A 25,916-nucleotide genomic window follows, 5' to 3' on the forward strand; every position below is an offset into this window, starting at 1 on the left:
GGAAGCCCCTTAGGGAATTACAGCAGCAGTTTGCCAATGGAAAAACCACAACGGCACGACGCGGTGACTCAAAGATCTAAAATGGACCCCTTGCGCCTACAGAAACTGGTGCTAAAAACACAACAGGTGAACGAGAGAACATTAACTGCCATGACTGATACTAGAGCAAACCTCACTGGGCACTTAAGGAGAACAGCAAAACCAGAATAGTAGCAAAAGCCTGCATGCCCAGGACTGTAATAAAAGAAAAAACCCTGCCTGGAGATTGTTATGAGCACAAGTAATACACGTCCTCTTCAGTTGCGATCCGAGTTAAGACAGACAACAAATATCACAATACACCCATATTGATTAGTTGCAACAGCTCGCCTCTCACCATGTCTGTTATGGGTCACAGGTTCTCCCGCTTGTCTCAGCTACGTTGGGCACCAGTTGCTGTAGCTGGAGCCCAACTCAGGTGGCCTCACACAGGGCACCTGCTGCTGCAGCGCAAGCAAGCTATCAGGCTGCAACAAGGCTTTTACCGTCAGTCAGATTCTACTGTCTGTGCTGTTTCTCCTTCGACCAGACCAGACCAGACCAGACCAGACCAGACCAGACCAGACCAGACCAGACCAGACCAGACCAGACCAGACCAGACCAGACCAGACCAGACCAGACCAGACCAGACCAGACCAGACCCCCTCCATCCAACCCCCTCTCCCACACTCCTCAGGGCTATTTAACTACTTAGCGGAACGAGCTGCAGCTGCTCATCATCCATGTCCCTCAACCCACTGCCTTGGAGGCAAGGTCACAGCTGCATGTTATCAATACTCATCAACCCTCTGCCTTCACTCCTCTGCACTCCAAGAAATTGCAGGGAAGACAGTGACAGAAACCTGTGTTGGAACTAAGTGCCTGGTCAATGCCTCCAAGTAACAGCATCTGTGACATCCAGACAGACTGTGAAGGGACAGATGGATCCAAGAATTAAATTAGGGAATGAGGTAAGTAAAAGGCACAGAGAAACAGAGACCTCTGAGTTCTGGAGAGTATATTTTGATGTACCCAATTTCTGGTTTTGTGGCTCAGAAAGAACAGAGCCCAGGTTTTGTCGCAGCAGTTATATGGCTGCAAAGGGAAGGCGAGAGCCAGCAACAGAACTCCTTCCTGGCACCTTCTGTGTGGGAGCAGCGGCCAGACGTTTTCAGTTTTGGAGCAGGGCTCCGTGGGAGTGACAAAGTGAGGGGACTGTTTTGTGGCCGAGAAGGAAAACCATGACACCACCATACAGGAAGCAATTCCATTTTAATAGTCTCCAAAGTGTCATGGTTCGAAAGGAAGAACAATAGGGTAAGAGCACGAATATGCAGCCAATACCGACAGAAGCAGCATTGGTAAGCTTCTCAATATTGCTTTTTGGTATTTCACGGGGAAAAACATTGAGCCTAATATTTCTCATCTGTACAGTTCTTGGGGGCTTTGGGGAGAAGGAAACTGACACTCTTACTAGGTTGTCTGAGAATCACAGTTTACAGTTACTCAATGTCTTCTGGTCTCACAGGATGAGGCAGAGGTATAATTGATTTCTTCTCTGTAACTCTGCAAAGAGCTTTCCTCGTACCTATGGCAAAAGAAAATAATGCTATTATGAAAGAAAGTCATTGCACAAAGCCACATTAAGTGACTTCTCTATTACGTTAAGATCATTTTTCAAGAAGATTTCCTAGAATGTCTTGAGTTGCAAGTGACCCATAAGGATTCATCAAGTCCAACTCCATGCTCCTTGCGGGACTACCCGAAACTAAACCATATGACTAAAAACATCATCCAGATGCTCCCTAAGCTCTTGACAGGTTTGGTGCCCTGACTGAACGCCCTTTCAGTGGATAAGATTTTCCTAATGTCCAACCTGAACTTCCCCTGACGCAGCTTCATTCCGTTTCCTGCAATCAAGTTTCCTAACTGATGTACTCTTCAGTAGGAAAACCTATCTAAAGCAGAATACAGAATCCCATTCATCAACGACTATCTGAACTTGTACAGGCCCAGGAACCCTCAACACAAGAACCTTTCCATTCAACTTAAGGCACAACAACCACTTACCGTAAGCATCTTCATCTGGCTCTCCACTGCTAGCAGAGTAGCGCTCCAATACTGTCCGGTACACACGGTAGCCGAGCTGCTTATACATATTTACTGCAACCCGATTTGATACGTTCACAAAGAGATCGACGAAAAATCAACCCTTTCTTTGGAAACATAAAACCAAAGAAAAACCACAGTAAGGAACAGCAGGTGAATGTATTGCTAAATAACCCATAACTTGTAATCTGACCAAGAGCAGGTCTGACGATGTCATATGCTAATCAAACACCTTTCACACTGCAGTAACAGATGCACTCCTTTCCCAAGGGACAAATCCGGTATAAGTTCAGATTTTATTTTATTTTTGTCATATAACCATTCTTTTATACCAGCCCGCAGGTTCAAAATTATGAACAGAAAGAACAGGGCAAGCTAAGCACTCGCACAGGTCTCATATACACATAAGAAACCTTTCATTAAAAAAAAAAATAAATCATCTAAAAATCCTCATTTTCAATTGCATTGGCTTAGGGACTGCCTCCTTCAGTGTGTGTGGCAGGGGGCAGTGGCGGAACGGGTCACAAAGTTCAGTCACCTAACACAAGGCAGCCCTTCTCCTCACAAGGCAGATTCCTCAATGTGCAATTTTCCCATTTTACCGATTACAATGGGGTTGCCCTACCACCATGAGTTCAGGACATTTCCCTCTGGGTTCATTTGATGCTCAATTAAATTTTCAGCAAGTACAAGCAGCCAAGCATGACAAAAAGTAAGCTAAGGTACTGTCTGCCATACAGAATTGGTTCCAAGGCTGCCTGCAGGAACTGCAAAAATCTCATGATCACTGAACGATCTCACGATCACGCTGGAGACCCTACGGGAAAGTGTTGATATTCCATGAAACTCTCTTGCTGTCAAGACAAGGACCTTTTTCTATACAGTATCTCTATTAGAATTCAGGCTACACCCTACTCATTCTGGCAAGTTAGCTTTCATAGAAACCCTGAGATCTTACACCGCCACATGACAGTTTTAGTCTTGTTCTCTAATTACAGGGAATCCTCAGCGAATCAGAACACTGCTTAAAGCAAAATTCTGGGTCTCTTTCATGCAAGTCAAATACCTAAGCCATGTCAGTTGAGAGGTTACTTTTAGAAGATTAAAGATAAGCATGGTACTCACACTTCTGAAATTTCTCCCAGTAGTTCCATCAATTTAGCAGCCAAACCCAGCTGTTGAAATTCCGGTGCAACAGAGAGAGCAGTAACATGTCCATGCCACTCTTCCCCAGCCACAGAGCCTTCCGCTTTACCCGGTACTGCGAACGTACAGAGCATCAGAGCACTAAGGAGCACCTTGGGAATAATGCACCACACGCAGCCACACGACTTTACAAAAAACCAAGCAGTCTACAAACAAACATTGCAATGATTGTGGTAAAGGCTTAAGCAGCGATTCTACGCTATTACTCAGTGATTCAGCAGCCACTAAGTTTCATTTTGATGCAGTAGTACAGTTTTTTCTTCGTTAGTGTAAATAAATAAATGGATCTCCACAAATTCACTGTTTGAGGCGTGACTGCCAAATGCAAGTTTTAAGCAATTCTCTCGAGTCTTTAACTGAGTGGAATTCACGACCGAAGGAATGGAGGGCTAGAAGCCCAAAACCCACTCACCATCCCAGCAATTACTGAAGACTTTTTGTGACTATGGGGCAATAGAGCTTGGGATGCTTTGCTAATGTGGCAAGAGAAAGCAAAGGCCCTGGAAACACTGGACGTTTAAGGAAAAATAAAAAAATAAAAGCAGGGATGGGTGTGTGTTCTTCATAGTTCCTCTCCTTTCTACACAGAGCCAAGCTACTGTTAGCTCATTAATGAATATGCAGACTTCCACAGGGCACTCTTATAAACATCAGGCACTGCTAAATAAGCAGCTGATGTGGTGGGTACAGAGAAACCTTCCGTACAGCAAACGCTTTAAGCTTTATCATTAAACACTTCATTTCCTGGGTCCCTACAAAGACTCCCATTCTGTGCCCACCTTCTAAAACCCCCTAGAAGAAGGGGAATAAAAACAACTGGAAGGAACAAATACATATATATACATATATATATATATATATATATATACACACACACACACGTAAAAACACGGCAAATCTCTGTAATTAAAAAAATTAGGAAAGGATGCAATCATCCAAGTAATGAAGAGTTAACTGATGCGCTGCATCGGACAGTCTTGTCAAACTCATGCTGGTGAAACTAAGCTCATACCAGTTGGTTTACTGAAACACTTGTCATTTTGATTCAAGTATATGTATGCTAAGACATTCGGCTATAGAGTGAGTGCAAGAAAATACATTTTTGCACACTACAGCAAGAGACCTGCAAAGGGCCACGGTATAATATGCTTCAAAAGAGTCTGTGGTACAAGAAATTCAGCCTCATGGGCTGCTGGCTCAAACACACTGGTGGAACACTCTGTATAACTGGCCATACGCACGGTTTACACGGAGTTTTGTATGCAATGCACATGTTTAACTAGGTATTTATGGTTTAAGACTTGTTTTAGCTCCTAAGGCAGGCAGCCAGCAAAGATGTTTTCAAGAGTTAACACGGAACAGAAATTAAAGGAGTTGCTGGTTTTAAGAAGCTGACTCATCATTGTTTTGAAAAATGGCACCATATGGATCACTGTTAATGCGCTTGTAGACAAAGCGAAAGACCTTGGGTTGCGGGCGGCTGTGCAGCTCTGTCTTAATCTTCTGAGGGTAGGTATCTTCTGTCAGTTGCTGCCGGGTGTCATCAACAAAAAGAAACAGGCTATAGTCTTCTGGATTGTCCACTCTAAACTTTTCAGCACAAAGCTGACATACATCTGCTGTAGTGATAAAGGGTCTTACTAGTAAGGTCTTTCCTGTACACGCACTGTGAACTTCCTGGAATGCAACACGAAGGTAGTTCTGTAAAATGAGAAAACAGACATCAGAAACAAAACCTCCAAACCTCATCCTCTGAAAACAGGAAGCTCAGCAACAAACAGCAATCCTCTCTATGTTCTAGTTGTGAAACGCACACCAGTGATTCCTGTACATTACAGCCACCTTGTGAATTGACGGTGGTGATAAGACTGTGGCAGGCATAACAAATTCATAAGCTGACATCCTCCTTTCCTTGGCTCACATTCTAACCCTGCAATTACAAACGAACAGATAGCAGTCTTAAAGCCCCATTGAAAACATCAGTGGTTTTAACGGGACTGGGTGTTTGGCCTTACTAGGAAACTAAATGCTGTGAAGCAAAATAAACATCAGAGGCTGTAGGACAAGGCCTCAAGAACAAGAGTCCAAGTACTGTTAGCCTGATGAATAGAGACTTGTAGGGCACAAGCCCTGGGAACCAAGGAACAAGCTAACTGCAGAACCCTGAGCCATTACAGTTGAGGAGGCAACCAGACGGACAGAGAAACAAGTAGCCAGCTAAGGGAACGCATAGTGCCGATAAGGAACTTTGCCAATCACGAAAGCGGCGTAGAAAGAAACCCCCTAATCTTAGAATAGGAATTGTTGCTATGATAAGGTAAACTAATCAGTTCCTATTGTTTAAACGGTGTGTCTTAAATATCAACCAATCAGTGTGTAATATGTAGAAGGTAGAAACGTATATAATTGTAAGAAAATCACTAATAAACTGACATCTTGCTTGCATCAAGCTGTGTCCCGTCTCCTCATTCGCCACAAATTGGTGACCCTGACGTGATCCAGTGAAGGATCCGACGTGGAGGGGCTCTTGAATCACCTGAGCAACTTGCAGCGAATCCCACAGAACTTCGAATGAACCGCTGAAAGGAAGCAGGAGCCGGCCGGCCTGAAATCCCTCCGGAGTTCAGAGGTGAGCTGTGGGAAATCTGTAATGGGGAATCAGGCTTCGTCCCCAGAAAGAGACGTTTATGAGCTTATGAAAGGTCTCCCTAACAAACATAAGAAAAGTATTTCTGGGCATGACCTTAAAGCAACGCTCAAGTGGGTGCAAGTAGATATGCCCGCAGTGACTGCATCTACAATTTTTACACGGGAACTTTGGGACGACACAGGGGTGAAATTGTGGGATTCGGCGACAAAAGGCAACACTGAGTCCCACCATCTGCTCTCTTCATGGAGAGTTATTTTTGAAACTATGAAAGCACAAGAAGAAAAGGCAGAGGAAGGAGAGGAAGAGGAGTTGCATGCTCTTTACCAGCCTCTAAGTCACAGTGCTCTAAAACCCTGGGTGTCAATGCAGTTGAGTATCCATCAAAGGAAGATCCCTTTGACCCAGGACCGATAGACCCTGAAAAAGGACCTGATTTATACTCTCCTGATCCACGCGATCTGTGGGCAAAAATAAACAAACAAGCTTTAAGGGAGGTGGATTTAGAAATGGCTAAGACTATAGTTACCCCGGTCTTGTACACTCAGGGTCGGGCAGGGGGACCACGATGGGAGGCTCTTTCTTTTTCGGTTGTTAAGGAACTGCGCCACAAGAGGCAGCATGCCCAAGAGATGATGCTGCTACTGCTGGTCAATACTATTGAAGAGAAGCTTCAAGCAATATGTTCATCATAAGGAAAAAAAAAAAAAACCAACCCTCTGCCAGCAACACACAAGGGTGTTGATCCACAGGTTGCTGCACGATAAACCATTCACACTCTTTATGCTGCAGCATGCAAAAGGCAATCCATTTTCATGCAGGACATTTTCATCACATTAACCGATGGCAACTTAGTGTCTGAGCCTGATGTAACCAAATTTCATCTAACAGGCTTAGAGGGAGGCAGAAAGAAAATTTACTCTGCAACATTAAAGTAAATCCGTATGATCATGAGGCAAAAGCTGGATCTTTTTTCTCTGCTGAAATTCACACATGTGCACAACTGATAACATGGATTAATTCTAAACAAGCCCTACAAGGAAACGCAGTTCTACCTTTCAAAAAGTATTTAAAAAGTAAAATAAAAAGCAACTGGAAAAAACCACACCCAACTACAAAACACTTTTGGACACATGAGCAAAGCAGCCTGCCATCACGTGCTTTTTTGCAAAAAACTAACTGCAATTAGAAACTAAAAGCAGTAAAATGAAAGGAGATGGAAAAAATGACAGTAAGAAAGACCTGTTTATTTACTGAGCTGATACTTATGTTTGTACACTGAATAAATTAAGCATGCTAAATCACAATGGCAAAAATTCACGTTTCCTAAGAACAAGCTGTTAAAAGCTAAGACTGAGAAGAATGCTCATATGACTTCAGTTCCAAAGAGCACTCTGGGTTTTTAATAAACTTTTGATAGCTTGCAGACTGAAACACTGGAACTTTGCAACAGCTTTTAAACCATTAGGACTGAGCAGAACTAATCCATTTTTGTTAGCTGGTGTGAAGAAAAAATAAATAAAAAAAATCAAATCAGCTCTAAATAAGGCAAAGCACACTACAGTTTCAATTTCTAACGTAGCTAACACACAGAAGACCTGTTTTTCGATGCTTCTAGATGGACAGGATTGCTTCAAGGAGAGGCTGAGGTTTGTGCAAATGCCTGTAACTCATATAGTAAGTATCAAAATTCTTTATGCAGTATCAGCAAGTTGTATTTCATCATCATCAAAATACCGGATTTTTTGCTTTTCCATCCTTTTGAGGGAGGGAGGATGAAGGCCTTTCCAGGACCCAAAAGCTGGTGGTAAGGCTGTGAGACAGCACCACAGACATGTAGCGACCACATCCTGTTTCAATGTGGGAAAGATGAGTTGAGCTGAAGCTGTGTTACACATACCTTGTAGGGAAGGTGCTTCATTTCAGGACTGCAGATGTGGAGAAAGGAGATGGAAAACTGGCATTCTGGGCAGGCAGCAAAGTGCTTGAATTTGTGCCAAGCATAGCCTGGAAGCGGAGCGACCTTGCTGATTTGAGGCTCTCTTTCAAAGAGTCAAAGGAGCAGCCCTGGACACACCTGGTGCCAGCTCTTCCCGTGCTCCCCTGAATCTTCCAGTATCCAGCACGGTGTCCAGCTGTACAGGTAGCTTGGCTGAAGTTCAGTTGCTGAGGAAGAGAAGGTGAAACTGAGTACAAGATCCTGCTGAAAAAAATCTTCTGTCATTTAGTCATCCAGCAGAAATACAAAGGTGATTAATTTTCCTATTAAGCGTAATATTTTGCTAGAAAGAACAAAGACTCAAGCTACTTGAATGTGACACCTAACTACAGGTAAGCAGAATATAAAATGGATCCCAGTAAGATGGACTAGCTTTGTGCACTTGCCACAGTTTGGAATTTCTGTTTGTCAGTTCTCCTCTTCCTAAGAGAGGCATATTGTGGGAGACTGCTGCTTTTCCCAGCTCCTTCCTGTTCAGTGATGTGCTGTGGTTGTCTGCATGGACACTGATAAAGCAGAAGGAGCCGCAAGTGAAAGGTTTAATTACCTCCTGATGACCCCATACCTTCATTTATCAAGCTCTTAGCTACATCATAACTTATTGATGGTTGTTAGCCTCTCCAGCAGCTTTGCACTGTGGTATGAACTGTAAACAACCAGACACAAAGGAGTAAATCCTTTCTTCTTGATTCCAACATCCTCCTTGCTTCAGTTCGCAAACTGATGCATCTGGACAGACAACAGCACGCCTATCTACGTAACAATCTTTTCCTATATGAAAGGCATGCAGACTTGGTTTTAAAAGATAAAGTAATCCCGACTGTTTTGTTATTCTTCAGTTGGAGTTACAGCCCTACTCTGAAAGAGCAGTAAGAAATGGGAGGGGGGAGAAAAAAAAAACACAAAACAAACTACAAACATGAAGACATCCACAATATAGAACTCTACTCCTTGCTTAAACTTCCAAATTGTAGGCAAGCTGTTCTGCCAAGTCTCCTCTCTATTACCCACGGTAAGCCACCAGTCGCTACTGGGGAGTTGGGATGATTTATACCACTGGAAATCTGGGTTTGTTCTTTTTAACAGCAAAGCGTACAAAGAAGCTGAATCTAAAATACAATTTGGTCTGTCCTCGCTCTGCACGACTTAAATACAAAGGACAGTGGGAAAGCTCCATTATTTAGTGTTTCCTTTATACCATCATAAACACACTCTGTTATGAAGTGGAAAGACTTTGAAACAGAGGCAAATTTGCCAGCCATCTTCTCAGCACTGCTTCACACCACTTGTGGCCCCAAGGAAATCATTATGAATCATACTTCTCAAATGGAGATTTCCAACAAAACAACCATCCCCTGGGCTTTTTTTCTCTTCAGCCTAAAGCTCTACCTGAAAATCATCAACTGAAGGCATTGTTCTGTTAGTTGTCCTCCTCTTGTGCCATTGCCGGAGAGTATCTCTAGCTTCTGAACTCAGCAGCTGGGCAGCCTGGTCTTCCTGGAAGTTCTTGATCAGCAAAAGTGCTCCATAAGCACTTGCCAAGGAATAGCCTCCTGTGAAGGACAGCAGGGGAAGAACAATTCAGAGTGGTCACAAACACCACGCCAGTTCCAACGGGTCACAGTCAAAAGTACAAACAATTTCTGGGTTTTTTTTTTTAATAAACAGACGCACACATACACGAAAGTCACTGCATTCTATGGCCAAAATATTTATATGTAAAGAAAAACAGCTTACTTGCCTGCAAAATACTGGACAGTGTGTTCTCAGCTGCTAAGAGCCATGCAGTGGTTGCTTGGGCTCCATATTATCAAAGTGGTGCAACAGTATCCATCTCTGGGTCCGCTAGCACCGGGGGTGGCCGGTTATTTAAATGACCAGTGTCGCTCCTTTACTCCTGAGTGTTTTTACAAAGGTGGAACATGAGTTTTCTTCTAAACAGTTTCCAAACAGCGATTTGTTTTCTTCCTGAGCTTCAAGTGGGGATCAAACAAACACAGCTGTTTAAACGACATAAAAGACCATCTACCACTGTTCAGGAACTTAAAAGTGACCCCCTTAGTGGCAACAAAGCAATGACCGAGCGTGTGATTTGTACCTGGAAGCATCCCAAAGGTTTTGCTTTTGTTTTTAAAAGGCAGGCTGTGGTTGTTCACCTGTGTCCAACACTACATCCAACTAGTTCAGGAGGCAGCGTGTACAGCTCTCCAGACTTCACCTTTATTACATGAGTGGAGAACAAAGTACAGCCACAACAGAATTGCCGATGTACAAAAGGAGCTGCAGGTCACAAAGGAAAAGGACTCTCAGCAGGAGGCAACAGTCCTCAGTACCAGGAGAAACAGAAGACAGGCTATCATTTATTTATCTTGCTCTTTAAGTAAACTATTTGAGTGGGAGCGTTCAATTAAGAGGCAGCACGGTCTATTTGTGGAGTCATTCAGAGATGCAGTCTATGCTCACAGTAGTGCTTTCTGTATTACCGACAGCATCCTCTCACTTTCAGCTCTGTGATGAGTTCAATACGTGGAAGACACGCAAGACCCACCAGACAAACTGGAAAATACATTTACATTTGAACCGCACAACCCCAAAGCACTAAACAATTTTTCCTGCACCGTACAGTTTAACTAGTACACAGACAGGGCCAGCCAATAGATGAACGACTTTTGCTACATTAAAAACGACACGACTTAACAGCCCAGTAAATATTTCTGCCTTTCAAGCGTGTTAATGATCTCCAGCTTCACATCTGAAGTATTTTCTGTCCTAAGATTCCTGAACAATGCACCCTGCACACAAAGCAGGCAACAGACTAGTACTGAACCAGAGGAAACCCGACACAGTTCTGTCATGCATATCGGCATGTAAAAGGATACAGCAATTTCAGCAACCCAAGAGATAGCAGAAATGGGACATATACACATATACTTAACTCACAGCTGAGCTTGGTCACAAGAACCTTTGAAACTTCCTCATAAACTGATAGATTCTGGGGCCTACCAAGGGCTGGCAGAATACCTCTTTGTTAAAAACACCACCGTGAAAACAAAGGAGGGAGATTTCCTTGCCTCTAGCAGACTTCAGCCATTGTTCAAGAGTGCCTTAAGAAACATATTCCTAGGCCTCATAAAAATACTCTGTGAGAAGCAAGTATCGGGCATAAACCGGGATCATTAAGGGGGGCAACATTCTCAAAAGCACTTTCCCCAGAGGGGCAGAGAATTCCCCCAGAAGTTTTTACAAAGCACCTAACCCGGGTCCCATTCCAGGTCTCACAACTCAGTTAAATGCTGCAGACCCATACATACTCTCAGGACATTTTCAGGCACAGAAGGATAACCACAGTTGGCACCTGCACAGCCTATGTTTGCTTGCTAAGTCAGGACGCCTCCTCCTTCTTGGCAGAAAACAACATACGTCCTCCTAAGACGTCGGTAGATTCCCAGGTCACTTGGGGCTGTAACTCTGCAAGCTAACCAGCCTTCTCTTATTTTAAGGTAGAAATAATGACGAGGTTCTCTTGTTACACTACCGCCATCACTGACTACATGACTCTGTCAAAAGGGTTTCTACTCAAACGAGGTGAGGAAGAATCCCCCTTCCCCAGCCCTCCACTCAGTTCTAATAGAAGTTGATTACCTTCTCCATGCAGCAAAGATGGATCCAGCAATTCCACCATGTATTCAGTTTCAGTATCCAGCTCCAGCGTATCACCCTGGGCCAGCGCATATGTCAACACAGGCAAGAAGTCATCAGCTCCATACAGCCTCCCTGGGTCAAAGAGAACACAGGCAGCGATAGACAAATCACACCCTTTTACCAGTTTCAGTGTTTGAAAGGAAAGTGTTATTTTGCTGCCTTTACTGACCAGGTTTGTATTACTCTAGAGCCTCTCGTTACAGATGTGCAGCAAAGAGAACATCATCGGACACTTGGTGGGCAGCGTCCAGCTTCATCTTGTACTTCTAACGAGCACAAACTGGATGATGCAGACCTTGAAGCACGCAAGGGAATTTAAAGACTGGGCTCACCTTGGTGTCAGCTCAACTGGTGAACTCACAAGAAGTAGCCATGCCAGTCTGGCCTGACCTCCACCCGCACTTCTGTCAGTGGCTAAAAGAAAATCAATGGGCATTTTCTTTATACATGCATGGACGACGTCCCCTTTCTGGAAGGATCCAGCCACAAGTATCAGTTCCTGAGTCCGAAACCCAGCAGAGAAGCCTGTATATAAAAGCCTATTAGATTTTACATGAAAACTCTGCACATTTCCTTGATGGATCATGGTTAAAAACACCAGTGAGCAAAGCCTCACGTAACTCCCAACTAGCTGGTGAAGCATCATCAGTAACAACAGCACGCAACACACAGAGGCTCTGCTGTACCTAGGTCTGTATGTGTTCCTCTTACTGCATTTAAACTTTCTCTTTAGAAAACGCTATGTGGCTAGATCTCTGGGTCTGGCCAAACTGTGCTCATCGCAGAAGCGGTGTGATGGTCACTTGAAACATCAAGATTGGGAGCCAGTTTAAACTATGGCGAAACTCCAGAGGACTGAAGGGCTGATATTGAAAGTCAGACCAGCTAAGACATACCCTCCAGGTATTACACTATTATATGGCTGAGATTACAGGACAAAGCAGGTACTGGAAACAGGTGCTGGCTCCATGCCACATTTTAAAACTTTACACGACAAAGCAAGACAACCCCAAGGAGCACTTGCTGCATCTTAGCCCAAGCCCCTCAGTACAATAGTTCACCAGAAGCCTCTCAGTACTTTTCTTTTGCATGTTGGGAATACCTTACTCAATGTGATAATACAGTATGGAGAAAAAAACCAAAGTTTACATCACTTTGGGCAAAGATTCCTATATACATTTTAAAATGCAGGATTTTGCACAGAAATAAGCCAGGTCTAAGCTCCTGCCCAAATCTTGCCGAAGTGCCTGGGGGTCTTTCACAGCCTCAAGCTTTCACCATTCACCTCAAATCTCAAAAGAAAGCAAGCATCCTGATCGGCACAGAGCCCAGCTGCAGATTCAGCGCTCGAAAGAAAACTGCCAACCACCTGCAGCAGCTTATACTTTCTTAAGAGAAAAAAATCTCCCACTACCACCAGCATTGCTTCACCTTAGCTCGTGACCTACCACTGCAGCGTATGATAAGATGTCAGGCAATAGAGCTGCACCTATGAATTCATGCTGTCCAGCACAGCGTTTTAACTGTGCCACTGACTAATCAAGCGGGTCTTAACTGGTCTGTGGTTCCATTTCACCATCTAGGTTTCAAGTCACTTGGGGACTCCTGCTACAGCGTAAAAATAGATGTTATTTCTCTTGCAAAAACACAAAGAAATTTTCCAAATGAGAACATTCAGAGGCACAGCAAACCCAAAACACTGGATCAGGGGCTGCTTTCCTCTAGCCATTAACACAGAGCCCTTGTAATTGTCATATTGCATACACACTGCTGAATTACTACAGCTAGATACTGGGTGCATCCTTTATTACGATTTCCAGGAAAATACTAATTTAGAACCAGTGTCAAATTCTAGGCTTACAGGACAGCCTCTCTGACAGCCAAATTCAAATGCCTACAGTCAAGCAAAGCTGGTGGTTGGATTTTTTTTCAAGCTGCTTCACAACTCTGCTTCACACTGAATTTGTAAGATGTGCTGCCAGATGCAGAGAGATCAGGAAGGAAGCAGAGAGGAAGAATCCCTCTCAAAAGGGCAAGGAGATGCTACAAGAGCTCCAGGAGAAGGAGACAAAGCTGCAGAATCAGGTGGTCTCATCTCCTCCACCAAAACACAACCCCAGGTTTAGAAAAACAATGACCTTGAACCACAAGAAGCATCATACCAGAGTTATTCTCCATAACAGTATAAATCAATTTGCAAACTCTCAGCAGCAGCACGACTTTCTTTTCAGGTGAATACATTTTCTGCGTGGTCACAGACTTTCAACATCCACATAGTCTGGTGTTGGAACAAACACGCCCAGTTCCTGAGGATTCCTCTGCCGCACCACCTGACGGTTTTCCTTCAGTTGTTTCCAAAAACCATCTGCAGTATGAAACACTTTCAACATTGCTTCATTATGGCTCTTCAACGGCTTCAGAATGCACTTATGCATGGCCTTCTCCAGGACAACATCTGCAACGGGAAAACACAAGTTGAGCTGTCTTCCTCCTCTAGAGCAGAGCCAGTAGTAACAACCACTCCCAAGAGACACTGTAGAGCAAGACCTACTTGCTAAGGCTTAGTTATTATAGAAGCTGAGTCTCCAGATGTTTGTCAACAAGAAAATAAAAGGCAGAACAGAATCTGTATTCCATTTTCATTTCTGACAACGTGGGAAGTACAAAAAAAACCCACAAAGGCAGACTACAGATTGTCACAACAAAAAAAACAACAAAAAAAGAAATAAACCCCAAAACAAAGCAGCAAGCAAGCAGCAGCTCCAGTTAACTTTTTCTTTTGTTGGCCAGAAGTGTCCTGGTTTTATTTTACTTTGAGCTTAGACTTTAATTCTGAAACCTGAAGCATAACACAGTCAAAACCCTAACTTTTGTCTGCTTTGGCATGAAAGCCCATCTTTTTTTGCATGGTTTCCATCAGAAACTATAACTCACCCAAGGTCTCCTAAAACTTGGCTCAGCTTTAAGATCTTTATGATGCTGGACAGATTACGGGCACTAAACTATAAATGAAAACCAAGCTGCGTTTATCCAGCTTCAGATTTCATCATGCAAGCTTATATACAGCTTTGTCATCAAGTCTGAAGTTCTTTGTTTGGCAATAGTGTGCACATGGCACAGTAACCTCTCAGTCATTTTTCTTTTATTCTTGTTTTACTCAAGGTTTTCTTTAACAGTCAGTCTCCATTTCCAAGGTACAGAACACATCAACAGAGAAAGCTCTTTGGTAAATATTTTCTTTGAAAACCTTTACTTTGTAAGTGAATTTTCTCTCCCATTCAGCCTCCCTGTGACAACATAGCTTACATTAATGATTAGCTTATATCCATTATTTGTACTATAGTGAACTGCCACAAGCACAATAGAAACTAAGGACCCTTCAGCCTGGCCACAGCACAAACACCCTGGCGATGGGGCAGGACCAGAGCCCAGACTAGGCAGATGTATTAGGGGAGCACAGGGACTGAGAGGAGAAAGAGGAGAGGCCGTGTCACCACTAGATCACATATTTATACAGGCTAACAGTGGACATCCCTGCTGCTAGTGGCAACTCAAAAGTTTCCTTAAACCTCATGCCCTTTCCAGGTTCTTTCCCTGTTCTTACATGTTTCTCCTAGATCAGTCTCTTTTTTCCTCCCCCCCGGCCTGCCCTTTTTGGGGGTGTTTTTTTTAGAAATTGCAGGCTATTCCTAAGGCTTGGGATTTACACACACACACACTCCCCTCCAAATAAACATTACCTACTACTTTTGTTTTCTTGCTTTTGCTTTATGTTTTCATTTATTTTATCCTTGTGTTCAACCAATTTTCCTTTTGTGCCTTCAGACTGCTCTTTCCCATACAAACATGCCCTTCACACACTCCTCATCTTTTGGTGTCTTTGCTTCACATGTAGCATTTATTCTGTACTTGTCTGGCACACAATTCCCAAATGTCCAACCCTATTGGGAGCTCCCATCTCCCCTGTCCCAATTCTGCTGGGGCTTTGGTAGCTTCTCTTACTATTTTCCCCTTCCGAGATCCTGACGGAGGTGGCAAAGCCGTGTCTGCTTCATTCCCAGACGCTTCAAACACATCTAGGTGCTCTCTCACGGAGCCTGCAAAAAGGTGGAAAGAGTGAATGTGAGGAGCAACACTTGCCCTCTGATTTTCTATAGCCACCAGTAAAGGCATAACCAGTCTGACACATGGTCTTGATGGCCTGTCACACAGTGTGAAGGGCAGATCTAGCTTCCCACCAGACCAAAGCCACCAATTATACATAACAAGCGGCAACATTTCAAATGACTGATCTGGTAGAGCCACACAATCACCATTGACAGCACTACCAAACCCAGCCAGGAAAGCAGAAGCATCACCCTTCTGCACAGTGATAGAACCTGCCTCTCCCTGCTATCAGAGCCATCCTCAGGGCTCACAGGGCAGAAATATTTTTCCACCAAGAAAAATGCACAAATCTCACCCACTGGTATGTTAGCTAGCTGAATTTCTAGAGCAGGAGTCCTCAAGCTACGACCCGCTGGTCAGATACAGCCCCCCAGGGTCCTCAATCCGGCCCCTGGTATTTACAGACCCCCCCTGCCCCTGCCAGGGGTTGGGGGGGGGGGGGGCGGGGAAGGGAACCAAGCAACTGCAGATGACTGCCTGCCACTTCATCTGCACGCCGCCCCCCCCTGTTTAAAAAGTTTCAGGACCCCTGTTCTAGAGGGTACACATAGTTCCTTGATAGCTTCACTGATTTTTATTTTATTTTTTTTACAGTTCAGCTTGCTTCCTTTATTTATACTGCCTGTTCAGTTTTTTTAAAAAAGTGAAACCGTCAAATGCTTTGCTTGTAAGTGGAACATCTCTGCAGTTTGCATTCCGAGTGCCTATCTCATTTAAGTCAAAATTAAAGCAGTCTGTGCCACCAAGCACTGGATTAAAGAACTCTCTATGCCCATGTTAACTCCCACAGGCTTCCACTGGACATGACTAGTTAACATCAGACATCCTTCCCCTCAGTAAAGCGGGGTCATCACCACATCTGGTCACAGGAGGCTCAATAAACTGTAAAGAGTTCAGCACAGATCCCCAGAGCCCTTGGTCCAAAAACAAGGGAGAACCTAGCTTGGGATGGGACATCGGAAAACTCAGTACACTTCTCCGATCCTCTTTATAGGCTCCAGCCTGGCTGGTTCAGCTGCTGCCTGCAGCATCAGCACAGAGGGAGCTGCAGAAACCGTCCCTCCCCAGAGGCTATGGGAACTGGACGTGGCAGGCAGGAAAAACTCCCCCATAGAGCCCCAGTCCCTGGCCGGGGCCAGGCTTGTTACCTGTAGGCAAGAAGTAGAAGCCTCAAGCCTTCTGCCCTCAACCCTCACTTAGTGCTGCTCCCACAGCTTCCCGTGCAGATGAGCGTCGCAGGAGGTGTTATTTCACATTGGCAGTTTGTCACGGGCTCCAAAAGCAGTGCCTGCAAATTGCTCCAAAATGTACTTGATCACACTCCACATTTACTCTAAAAACTTAAATCTGAAGCAGCACAGAGAAACAGAGCAGATAACTCACATGGCTGGGCTCAAAGCTCTGAACAAGATCTAAATACTTATTGCTGAAGGCTGCTCCTAATGGTTTCTGTGCCGTTAAGGCAATCGGGTAAATAAAAACAGGACAGAACATTGAGTAAAGCATCCTTCAGTGCAGGAGCGGGCTGGAAACTAGGACCATGCGTGGCAATCAGTTAGCTGAGGGGAATTTGCTCGAGCTTGTCTAGACAGCAATTAACATGATGAGGCATGTTTACAGAGCACAGGGGAGTGGGAGACGGATGGCGCCAAGGAAAGGTAACACCTTGCAGTTAATTGCTGGTAGTTAACCACCAATCAGGGATTGCCTACTATGCAAGGCTTAGCTTCAAGAACCAATCTGTTTAAAACGCGCAGCTTCTGAAAGCGTATAAAAACGCTTGCTTCTGTACAATAAATTGACATTTGCTTGCATCAAGCTGCGTCCCGTCTCTTCATTCGCCGCAAATTGGTGACCCCGACGTGATGCGTTTAAGGATCTAACGTGAAGGGCTCTCGAATCGCCTATCTGAGCGACATGCAGTGAATCCCACAGAACTTTGAATGATCTGCTGAAAGGAAGCAGGAGCCAGCCTGAAATCCCTCCGGAGTTGAGAGGTGAGCTGTGGGAAATCTGTAACGGGGAATCAGGCTTCGTCCCCAGAAAGAGACGTATATGGACTCATAAAGGGTCTTCTAGTCAGATCAGGGAGTCCGTGCCTCAATCTCCTCAAATGGTGACCCCTATGGTGGTGTTCCGAAGCCTTGGAAGAATAAGGACGGAAAAAAGACAGCTCGTGGAAGAGGGCTGCGTTCCGGAGGAGATGGCTTGGCTGAATGATCGTCTTGCTGTCTGGACCAGGCGGACAACCTAAACCCCGAGGATAACACCTGTATTCATTGAGACAGGTGAGCAGCCAAGAAACTTTAGAGACTTTGAAAGAATGAAAGTGTGTACATACAGCAGCCAATTGTATGATACTGCAGCGGAGGGAACTCCGTGTCGGGAATGCATTTAACATCTTGGTGGCAAATTCTGACTACTCTTTGCCAAAAGTGGACTAATTCTACTATCGGTGCTAAACCAGAAGAAAGCTGTAAATTCCACCGACAGTGCGACTCTTCTCAAGACACCGTCAGCGATGGCGATTCTGTCCATACCTCCTCTGCCCCCAAAGCTTCCGTCACTGATTGCAGCGACCCTCACAACACAGGACCAAGCACGGGAACAGGACAACTCGGACAATGATTCCATTGACACTGATAAACCTTTTGATCCAGGTCCTATAGATCTGGAAAAGGAGCTAGACCTTTTCCCCACCCCCTCGTCTCTCCTGATGCATTGATTGTATTTTTGGGGAGGGTGAAAGGGGGTCTGAGGGATTGGTGGCAGGAATGCAAGTGGGAAACATTAAGGTGATGGGTTATGGGAGTCGCTAGGGCATGTTCAGTATTTTATCAGACAGATCAACCTCGAGAGTGGCAGCCTGTGCAATACAAGGCTGTTAAAGAGTTAAGCAAAGCAGTGGGGGAAGGGAGGATTCATAATGAGAGAACAACTAGGTATTGTGAAGGAGACTAGGAAAGATAAACATGGTTATCTAGTGTTTAATAGGTGTCTTCATGCTTGTAGTGATATATAGCTATGTAACTACATAAACGATTCCTGCCCTGAGCCTGGTGGAGCATACAGCTGTGGTTTGTGTCCGGGCTCAGAGATGTAAATAGGGGTTTCTCTGTTATGGTAAAAGTGTTTCTCTTTGCATAAAAAAGAGAGGGAATGAAGGGAATGACCCCAGAGGTATGTTCAGAGAAGGCATGCGATGTTTCAAACTTTTTGACTGAACCAGTTCTTGTTTGGTGTGCCCTTCCATCTATGTATAATGTTAATCCAAAAAGAAGCTGATATTGTTTACACTTTGAATGTCGATCATTGTCTTTCTGTAGATGCTAATGTAGTAGGAGGCTATGATGGGAACGTGTCACAGCGGTTCTTCTCTTATCCAGAGTAACAGCAGGGAAAGCATTAAAGAGTTAAATCACCTTGTTTGGTAGGCAGTTAAGAATGTGAGTCAAAATTGCCACTGCTTTTTGTTGTTGGTTCAAGGACATGGCTCTGAGGATTTTGATGGTATGTGCTGCGTGGATTTTAGGCGTCCCATTGCAGCAACATGTTATCAAAATCTGAGAAAATGTCAGCCTTTTTGGCATCCATTCACTCAATTGGCAGTATCGTTTGTTTGCTGTCACCTTGGTTGCTGTCATGTTTGCAAGGGCCCTGCAGAACATGGCAAACCTGGTACTAGCTGTTCAAAAACAAAAAGGGGAAATTGTAAAACTGTACGGAACAAAGACAGTGGGTTATTTTGACATTGATAATATGTCTTAGTTGGTTTTTTATTTGTTCTATTACTTATGCCTTGTTTTTGCTCGGTTTCAGGGGTTCTTTTGTGCAACAGGAAGGGGGAGATGCAGGAGCGGGCTGGAAACTAGGACCATGCGTGGCAATCCGTTAGCTGAGGGGAATTTGCTCGAGCTTGTCTAGACAACAATTAACATGATGAGACATGTTTACAGAGCACAGGGGAGTGGGAGACGGATGGCGCCAAGGATGGCGCCAAGGAAAGGTAACACCTTGCTGTTAATTGATGGTAGTTGACCACCAATCAGGGATTGCCTAGTGCTGCGGGCATTTCGGGCGAGCGGGAGTCAGATTCAAATACTCACAGAGTTCAAGATCTGATCCGTTTATTGTACAAACCAGGTAGACTTTTATAAGGCATTCTATAAGCGTGCAATAATGTGATTGGCTATTTTACAAGCGTATAATAATATGATTGGTTAACAATTGTTTACTGGGAAGATTTCTGTTTCTGCTTTTTCTGGCACGTAGGCTCCTTTCTGCGGTTTCCCAGCTCCTCTTATCACGTCCCGTTGGCCTTGGTTTTGTGCCAACATCTGCAATTTGCTCCTTTTTCTTCATCCCACTGTTCTGGCCGTAACCTCGTCTTATCTCTTCAGTATTTTTCCACTTGCTTCAGAGTTCAGTATAATCATTCAATACAGCAAGAGCCCCAACAGCCTAGTATGCAAGGCTTAGCTTCAAGAACCAATCTGTTTAAAACGCGCAGCTTCTGAAAGTGTGTAAAAATGCGTGCTTCTGTACAATAAATTGACATTTGCTTGCATCAAGCTGTGTCCCGTCTCTTCATTCGCCGCACTTCAGTGCTGTCCACTGACTCTGTTACAGCTAATAGGAATCAAATGAAATAAAGGACATAGCCTCTATTTGGAATCGCAGCTGTAACTCCTTGGCTCCGTAAGGGCAGTCCGAGAGAGACTGTCATTTTAATGCAGCACGTTTGCACAAAACTAGAAAATGAGGAGGTGACTAAGACACGACAGTGTGTCTGAGGCGGTTGTTGTTCTAAAAAACAAAACAAAAAATCACAACCAAAAAAGCCCACCAAACCAAACAAAAAAACCCACCCCAAAACAACACACAGCCTTTTATTCTCCCTCGTGAATTCTTGGAATAGGCATAAGAACCACAGAGTTCTGCCCTCAAATTAAAAGTGGCAAATTCCAGGAAGCTGAAGCCGCCAACAACACAGCAAGATTGATAAACACTGGAATTATTTCTCAATGGTCAATAAACACCCCTACGTATCCTAATTAATAGAAAACCTATAGAAACGTTTAGATTATTATTAAAGCCTGGAAGGACAGCATTTCTAGTAATCTGGGTCCTTGACCAATATTCAGTGTCAGAAGACACCTATAAGCTGTTTATCCTTTCTACTGAACTGCTGTTACTGCTGCCTTTCAGAGAAAGATGTTTCTGGATCCGATCCCCCAAATCAATTCCCAGCTAGCAGTTTTCACTGATTAAATAAAAAAAAGTATAGGAGGGTCATCCCCCCCCAGGCAAATGAGCATCTAAGTTCTGAACTGAGGACTGATTCATTGCATATGAACATCTCTGTATACTCCCCAAATCCAAACTGGCAACAAAAATTCTTGTTTGCTTCGGCATATGCAAAGTGTTTTCAGCTGTCCTCCCAGGTTGCTTAATACTCTTCAAGCCAAAACAGACACTCTTCAGGTTTTGTGGGGGTGGGGGTTTTTTGTTTGTTTTGCTTTTTAACTGAACATCATTTGAACTGAGCACCATGTAGTGTTCCTGAAGTGATACTTATCAATCATTAGCCTCTAGCCTCAAAATGGGAACAGGAAGTGATTTGATAAATGAATTGTAAAGGCAAACCAGCTCGTTTCGTCATGACTTGTGGATGCATCTGTATCCTGTGCTGATGTGCTATTTTGTTTTGCCACAAACCCCACAAGTCTGCATCTGGAAAGGACAACGTATTAGTCATCACCAGTGTCCTTACACAGCCTCTTTACAGCCTCACTGCCTGAAACTGCAGGCGTGCTCTTGCCTTTTCCTGGCTTCAGTTTACCTGTTACCCACTACTGTTGCTCCACTGGGATTACCTGTCAAACTTCAGATTTACATACAAGCCCTGATCATCACCTACGACAGAAAAAACATCCATCCATAAAAGAAGGCTCAGTAACAGACTGAACGAGCCTGGTAACCACCACAAAAAGGCACAGTCCTGTAAAGTAACGTTGCCTGGGAGGCTGAAAGCAGAAGGCTGCTTTAGAACACCACGGTGTGTGGTGTGTATGTGCAGAATACACGACTACGCTGCATTTGCTTTCTTATAGCTCTTCCTAATATCTTGCACATGTATAGACTGGCATGACTGATACAGATCTATTTCAAGACACCTCATGTCAGGATGGCCAGGTGTCCAGCTCTTGGTGGACATCTACAGTGACACATGCCTCACCCCTTGTGCAGACAAGGGCATGTCCTCCAAAGAAGCAAGGCTCGAAAATCAAGACCTCGCACAACCTATATGCCTTGATAATCTGCACAACCCTGAAAAGAAAGGTAGGACTGAGGCAGGTGATGGATAGGTGGTGGTGCCAGGAGCTAAACAACTAGGGAAGACAGGTCTCCGGGTAAACCTCCTCCCATTTTACCTGCCTAAAGCATGCCAATTAATGACAGAACTATCTGTGCTAGGTCTGGTTTGCTTTGTTCAGCTGTGGGTTAATTAAAACTCACGTTATGGCAGTGTGGTAAATACCTATCTTTTCTTAAAGAAGAGATAATAAAGGACCATGGAATAAGTCACAAAGCAAATCAAAGGGATGGCTGGGAAAGGGAGAACCAAATCCTCTGCTCGGCACTTTTACCGCTGTTTCTTACTTGCCCTATCTGCCTGCTCCTATAGAGAAAGGAGCAGTGGTGAGGGACACAGTGGTTGGCCTCGACTCAATATGAAAAGGTACTAGGATGAACCACAGGGTAAGGGAATGGGACACCAAAACAAATGTACAAGCACCTAAAAAGTAACGCAGCACTAGAAAACAGTCACAATTTTTTTTTTCCCCAAGAGCCAGTAGTGTCATACCATTCTAATTCCTTTAAGAGGATAACTGGATCAGTGAAGTAGAGGGAAGTAGGGGATGGGCTGTATCCTAACCTTTTTAAAGCCTAAAACCCTATTCCATGCAAATGTCCTATAAGCAAACAAGGGAAATACTGTCATGCTGTAATTACCATAAGGTGGGTGGCTTGAACGGGTGTATAAAATAGTGCACTTGGAGCCCAAGACAGGTATTTGCACAGGGGTCAGCCATGATATCAGAGCAGAGACTTTACATGCAAAATCTGCACATGACATCACAGCACGGGTGGAAGAAGGGCAGCCCCAGTCCTTCGCAGACCAGGTTTAATTAATAAGTGAGAAACGGGCCTAAAGCTAATGTGACAAAATCTCATGAGAACAAAAGTAAAACATTGCCTCTCAGCAAGAGGAATACAAAAGCAAAAGCGCTGCTCAAAGCAGCCTCCCCGGAGCAGCCGGCAGAGTGACTCAGCGGGCGACAGGCTGCGCCCCTGCACACCGCAGCTCTGCCCGCCTGCAGACCCCAGCCCCTGCCACAGGGCATGGCCTGCCGGCCAGGGACCAACACAGCCTCTCCAAGCCTCCTGCAACACCCAACGTTTAAGAATCCATTACAGATGAGACATACCGAAGCAAAGAACAGACAGTATTGTTTAGGCACCTTCCCACACAACCAGTTAATACCTTATGGCCAAATTATTGAAGCAGACAGTCGTTTCTTGGGCTGGGCCCAGGCTTGGGCATTGAGACCGAAGCTGTTCGGGTGTCCACCCTGCCTGGTAGAACAGCGACAGTCGGCTTGATTCCCTTCTCTTCACAGACAAGATGATGCAGTATTACCGTTAGATTGCAACACTACCAGAATCATTCCTGGTTTGTATTGAAGTACAACAGTAAGTGTTATGACACACAACATGTTAAAAAAGCAGAGGAGAGGTTTATGTATAGCCAAGGACCACTTACTCCAACTTGTAACTAAACTGATAAATCAACTGAAATATATTTATCAGGTAAGCATTAACACACACAAAGTAAATGCAGTAAGGTGATAATTTAGGCTTAAAGTTCAAGTCAGTGGAGCTTTCCCTGGAAAAAGGTTCATTCCTCTAACCAGCGTGTCCCATTTGTCAGCCTACCAGGATTTAAAGATTGGGCAGCAAACTCAAAAACAGATAAGCCAGCATTGTAGCCAATTACATTTAATTTAATACAATGACTACTGCAAACAATTTAATCTAACACAGTCCGATTAGACTTGTCGTTATCTCAACCCTTCGATGCCCCACGTTTGGCTCCAAAAAAATAGACTGTCATGGTTTAACTATGGCCGGCAATCAAACACCACCCAGCCGCTCGCTCACCCCCACCCACCCACCACCCAGAGGGGTGGGGAGGAGAATCAGAAAGACATGCAAAACTTGAAGGGTTGAGATAAGAACAATTTAATAATTTAAATAGAATAAAGAGATAGGGACAACAGTGATAACAGTAACAACAATTAGGATGGAGAGGTGGGGAGGAAAGGGTAAAATCCCAAGGAAGGGAAAAGGAAAAAAAACCCACCAAGACCAATTGATGCACAGTACAACTGCTCACCACCCGCTGACCGATGCCCAGCCAGTCCCCGACCAACGATCCCCCCCCAGCTAACCCTCCAAGTTTCTATACCAAGCACGTCCCACGGCATGGAATACCTCTTTGGCTGCTTCAGGGCAGCTGTCCTGGCTGTGTCCCCTCCCAGTGTCCTGTGCCCCCCAGCCCTCTGGCTGGCAGGGCCCAAGGAACCCACAAGTCCTTGACTTAGTATAAACATCACCCAGCAATAATAACTAAAAACATCAGTGCGGTTATCAGCATTGTTCTCACATCACAGCCAAAACACAGCACTTGACTAGCCACTAAGAAAATTAACTCCATCCCAGCTGAAACCAGGACAGTCGGCCTCCTAGGGTTTAAAGATGCAACCAAAGTAAAGTTTTGCCAGAACAGCTGCTTGATTTCTAGTAGGAAAAGCCCATGTGCTCGGCAGCTTTGCTCCTGAAGTGCAGCCATGAGTCCTTGTCGCAATTTCAGAGGGACTAGGCCAGGGGTCCTCAAACTTTTTAACCAGAGGGCCGGTGCGCGGATGCAGTGGCAGGCAGTCATCTGCGGCTGCTTGGTTCCGCCCCCAACCCCCGGCGGGGGGGGGGCCTGTAAATACCAGGGGCCGGATTGAGGACCCTGGGGGGCCGTATCTGGCCGCGGGCTGTAGTTTGAGGACCCCTGGACTAGGCAAAGACATGCCTCACAAAAGTACCGACTATAACAAACAGGAGCTTGCCTCATCTGCCAGATATCTGTAATAGGTTGGCATCCTATAAGCTCTTCAAGAGTTTGTGGTGTTTTAAATGCTCTGAAATCAGCCATCCCTTGTTCCCATGAACCTCATACGGGCATACATGGCATTGGCATCACAGTCAGAATTCAAGTACCAAAATCACGGCAAAGCTGTGCCTTGCCAAGTGACTTCCAAAGCAGGCTCTCGAGCCTTTCAACAAGACAGTCAAGTCTGGAGTCCCAAGGGAACTCTGTGCCAGCTCTGTCAGTGCGACTGAGCTCTCTGACCAAGTACACTGCCATACAGAAATGTAAGTGGGTTTAAACCTCAGGCTTATTTACAACCTAGAAAAATAATGCTACCTGACTGGACGCACTGGTTTAAGCGCCCAGCAGGCCTGGCTGCGTAACCACGAGGCACCACCAATTCCTCACGCTTGCCCTTTGTAATGCTTTTTAACGAAAAATAGCAACCGTGGGGGTGGGGGGGAATTTCCGCCACCGGCTTTCTTTTTTGTCATGCCCGCTCGCAGGGGCAGGAAGAGGCTCCCAAGCCGCCCCCCTGCGACAGCGTTACCACAGGCCCCGATGCAGCCCCTGCGGCCCCAGCCCGCTGCCACGGCCCCGGCCAGCGGCTGGGGGAAAGACAAAGCCCCGTGCAGAGCTGCAGCGGCTGCCCAGGCAGCCCGGAGGCGGTGGGTGGGCAGCAGGGCGCCGCGGGCTGACCCCTCTCCCGGGCCCCGCCACCACAAGGGAGCACCGGAGCCGCCCCGCAGCCGCTCCTGGCCTCCTCGCCGAGGTAGCGGCGCAGCTCCGAGAAAAAAAAAGGCAGCACCGTGAGCAGCCCGCTGACCACCGTCACTGGCGGGGAGACGAGAATTGCCGGC

General features: G+C 45.1%; 1 protein-coding gene across 13 annotated transcripts; it reads right to left on the reverse strand.

The window, feature by feature from the left end:
- Positions 1-821: 821 nt before the first annotated feature.
- Positions 822-25,560, reverse strand: LOC106112557 (N-terminal acetyltransferase complex ARD1 subunit homolog). Of its 13 annotated transcripts, none has more exons than XR_008745096.1 (6): positions 9,369-9,529; positions 4,975-8,146; positions 3,253-3,388; positions 2,089-2,234; positions 1,051-1,606; positions 822-945 (listed from the first exon to the last, which is right to left on the reverse strand). XR_008745096.1 is itself a non-coding variant. In XM_055792823.1 (6 exons), the coding sequence occupies exons 2-6, from the start codon at positions 13,920-13,922 to the stop codon at positions 2,203-2,205; spliced, it is 435 nt and encodes a 144-aa protein (XP_055648798.1). In that variant the 5' UTR covers positions 13,923-14,136; positions 23,398-25,560; the 3' UTR covers positions 1,840-2,202. The 13 variants fall into 13 exon arrangements, 1 of the variants encoding a protein (XP_055648798.1); XR_008745099.1 differs by lacking the exon at positions 9,369-9,529 and adding exons at positions 11,622-14,136; positions 23,398-25,560 and having other exon boundaries at positions 851-1,606; positions 4,975-5,034; XR_008745102.1 differs by having other exon boundaries at positions 859-1,606; positions 4,975-5,034; positions 7,881-8,146.
- Between the last annotated feature and the right edge of the window lie 356 nt (positions 25,561-25,916).

The sequence above is a fragment of the Falco peregrinus genome, chromosome W (genome assembly GCF_023634155.1).
Source record: "Falco peregrinus isolate bFalPer1 chromosome W, bFalPer1.pri, whole genome shotgun sequence".
Taxonomy (NCBI): domain Eukaryota; kingdom Metazoa; phylum Chordata; class Aves; order Falconiformes; family Falconidae; genus Falco; species Falco peregrinus.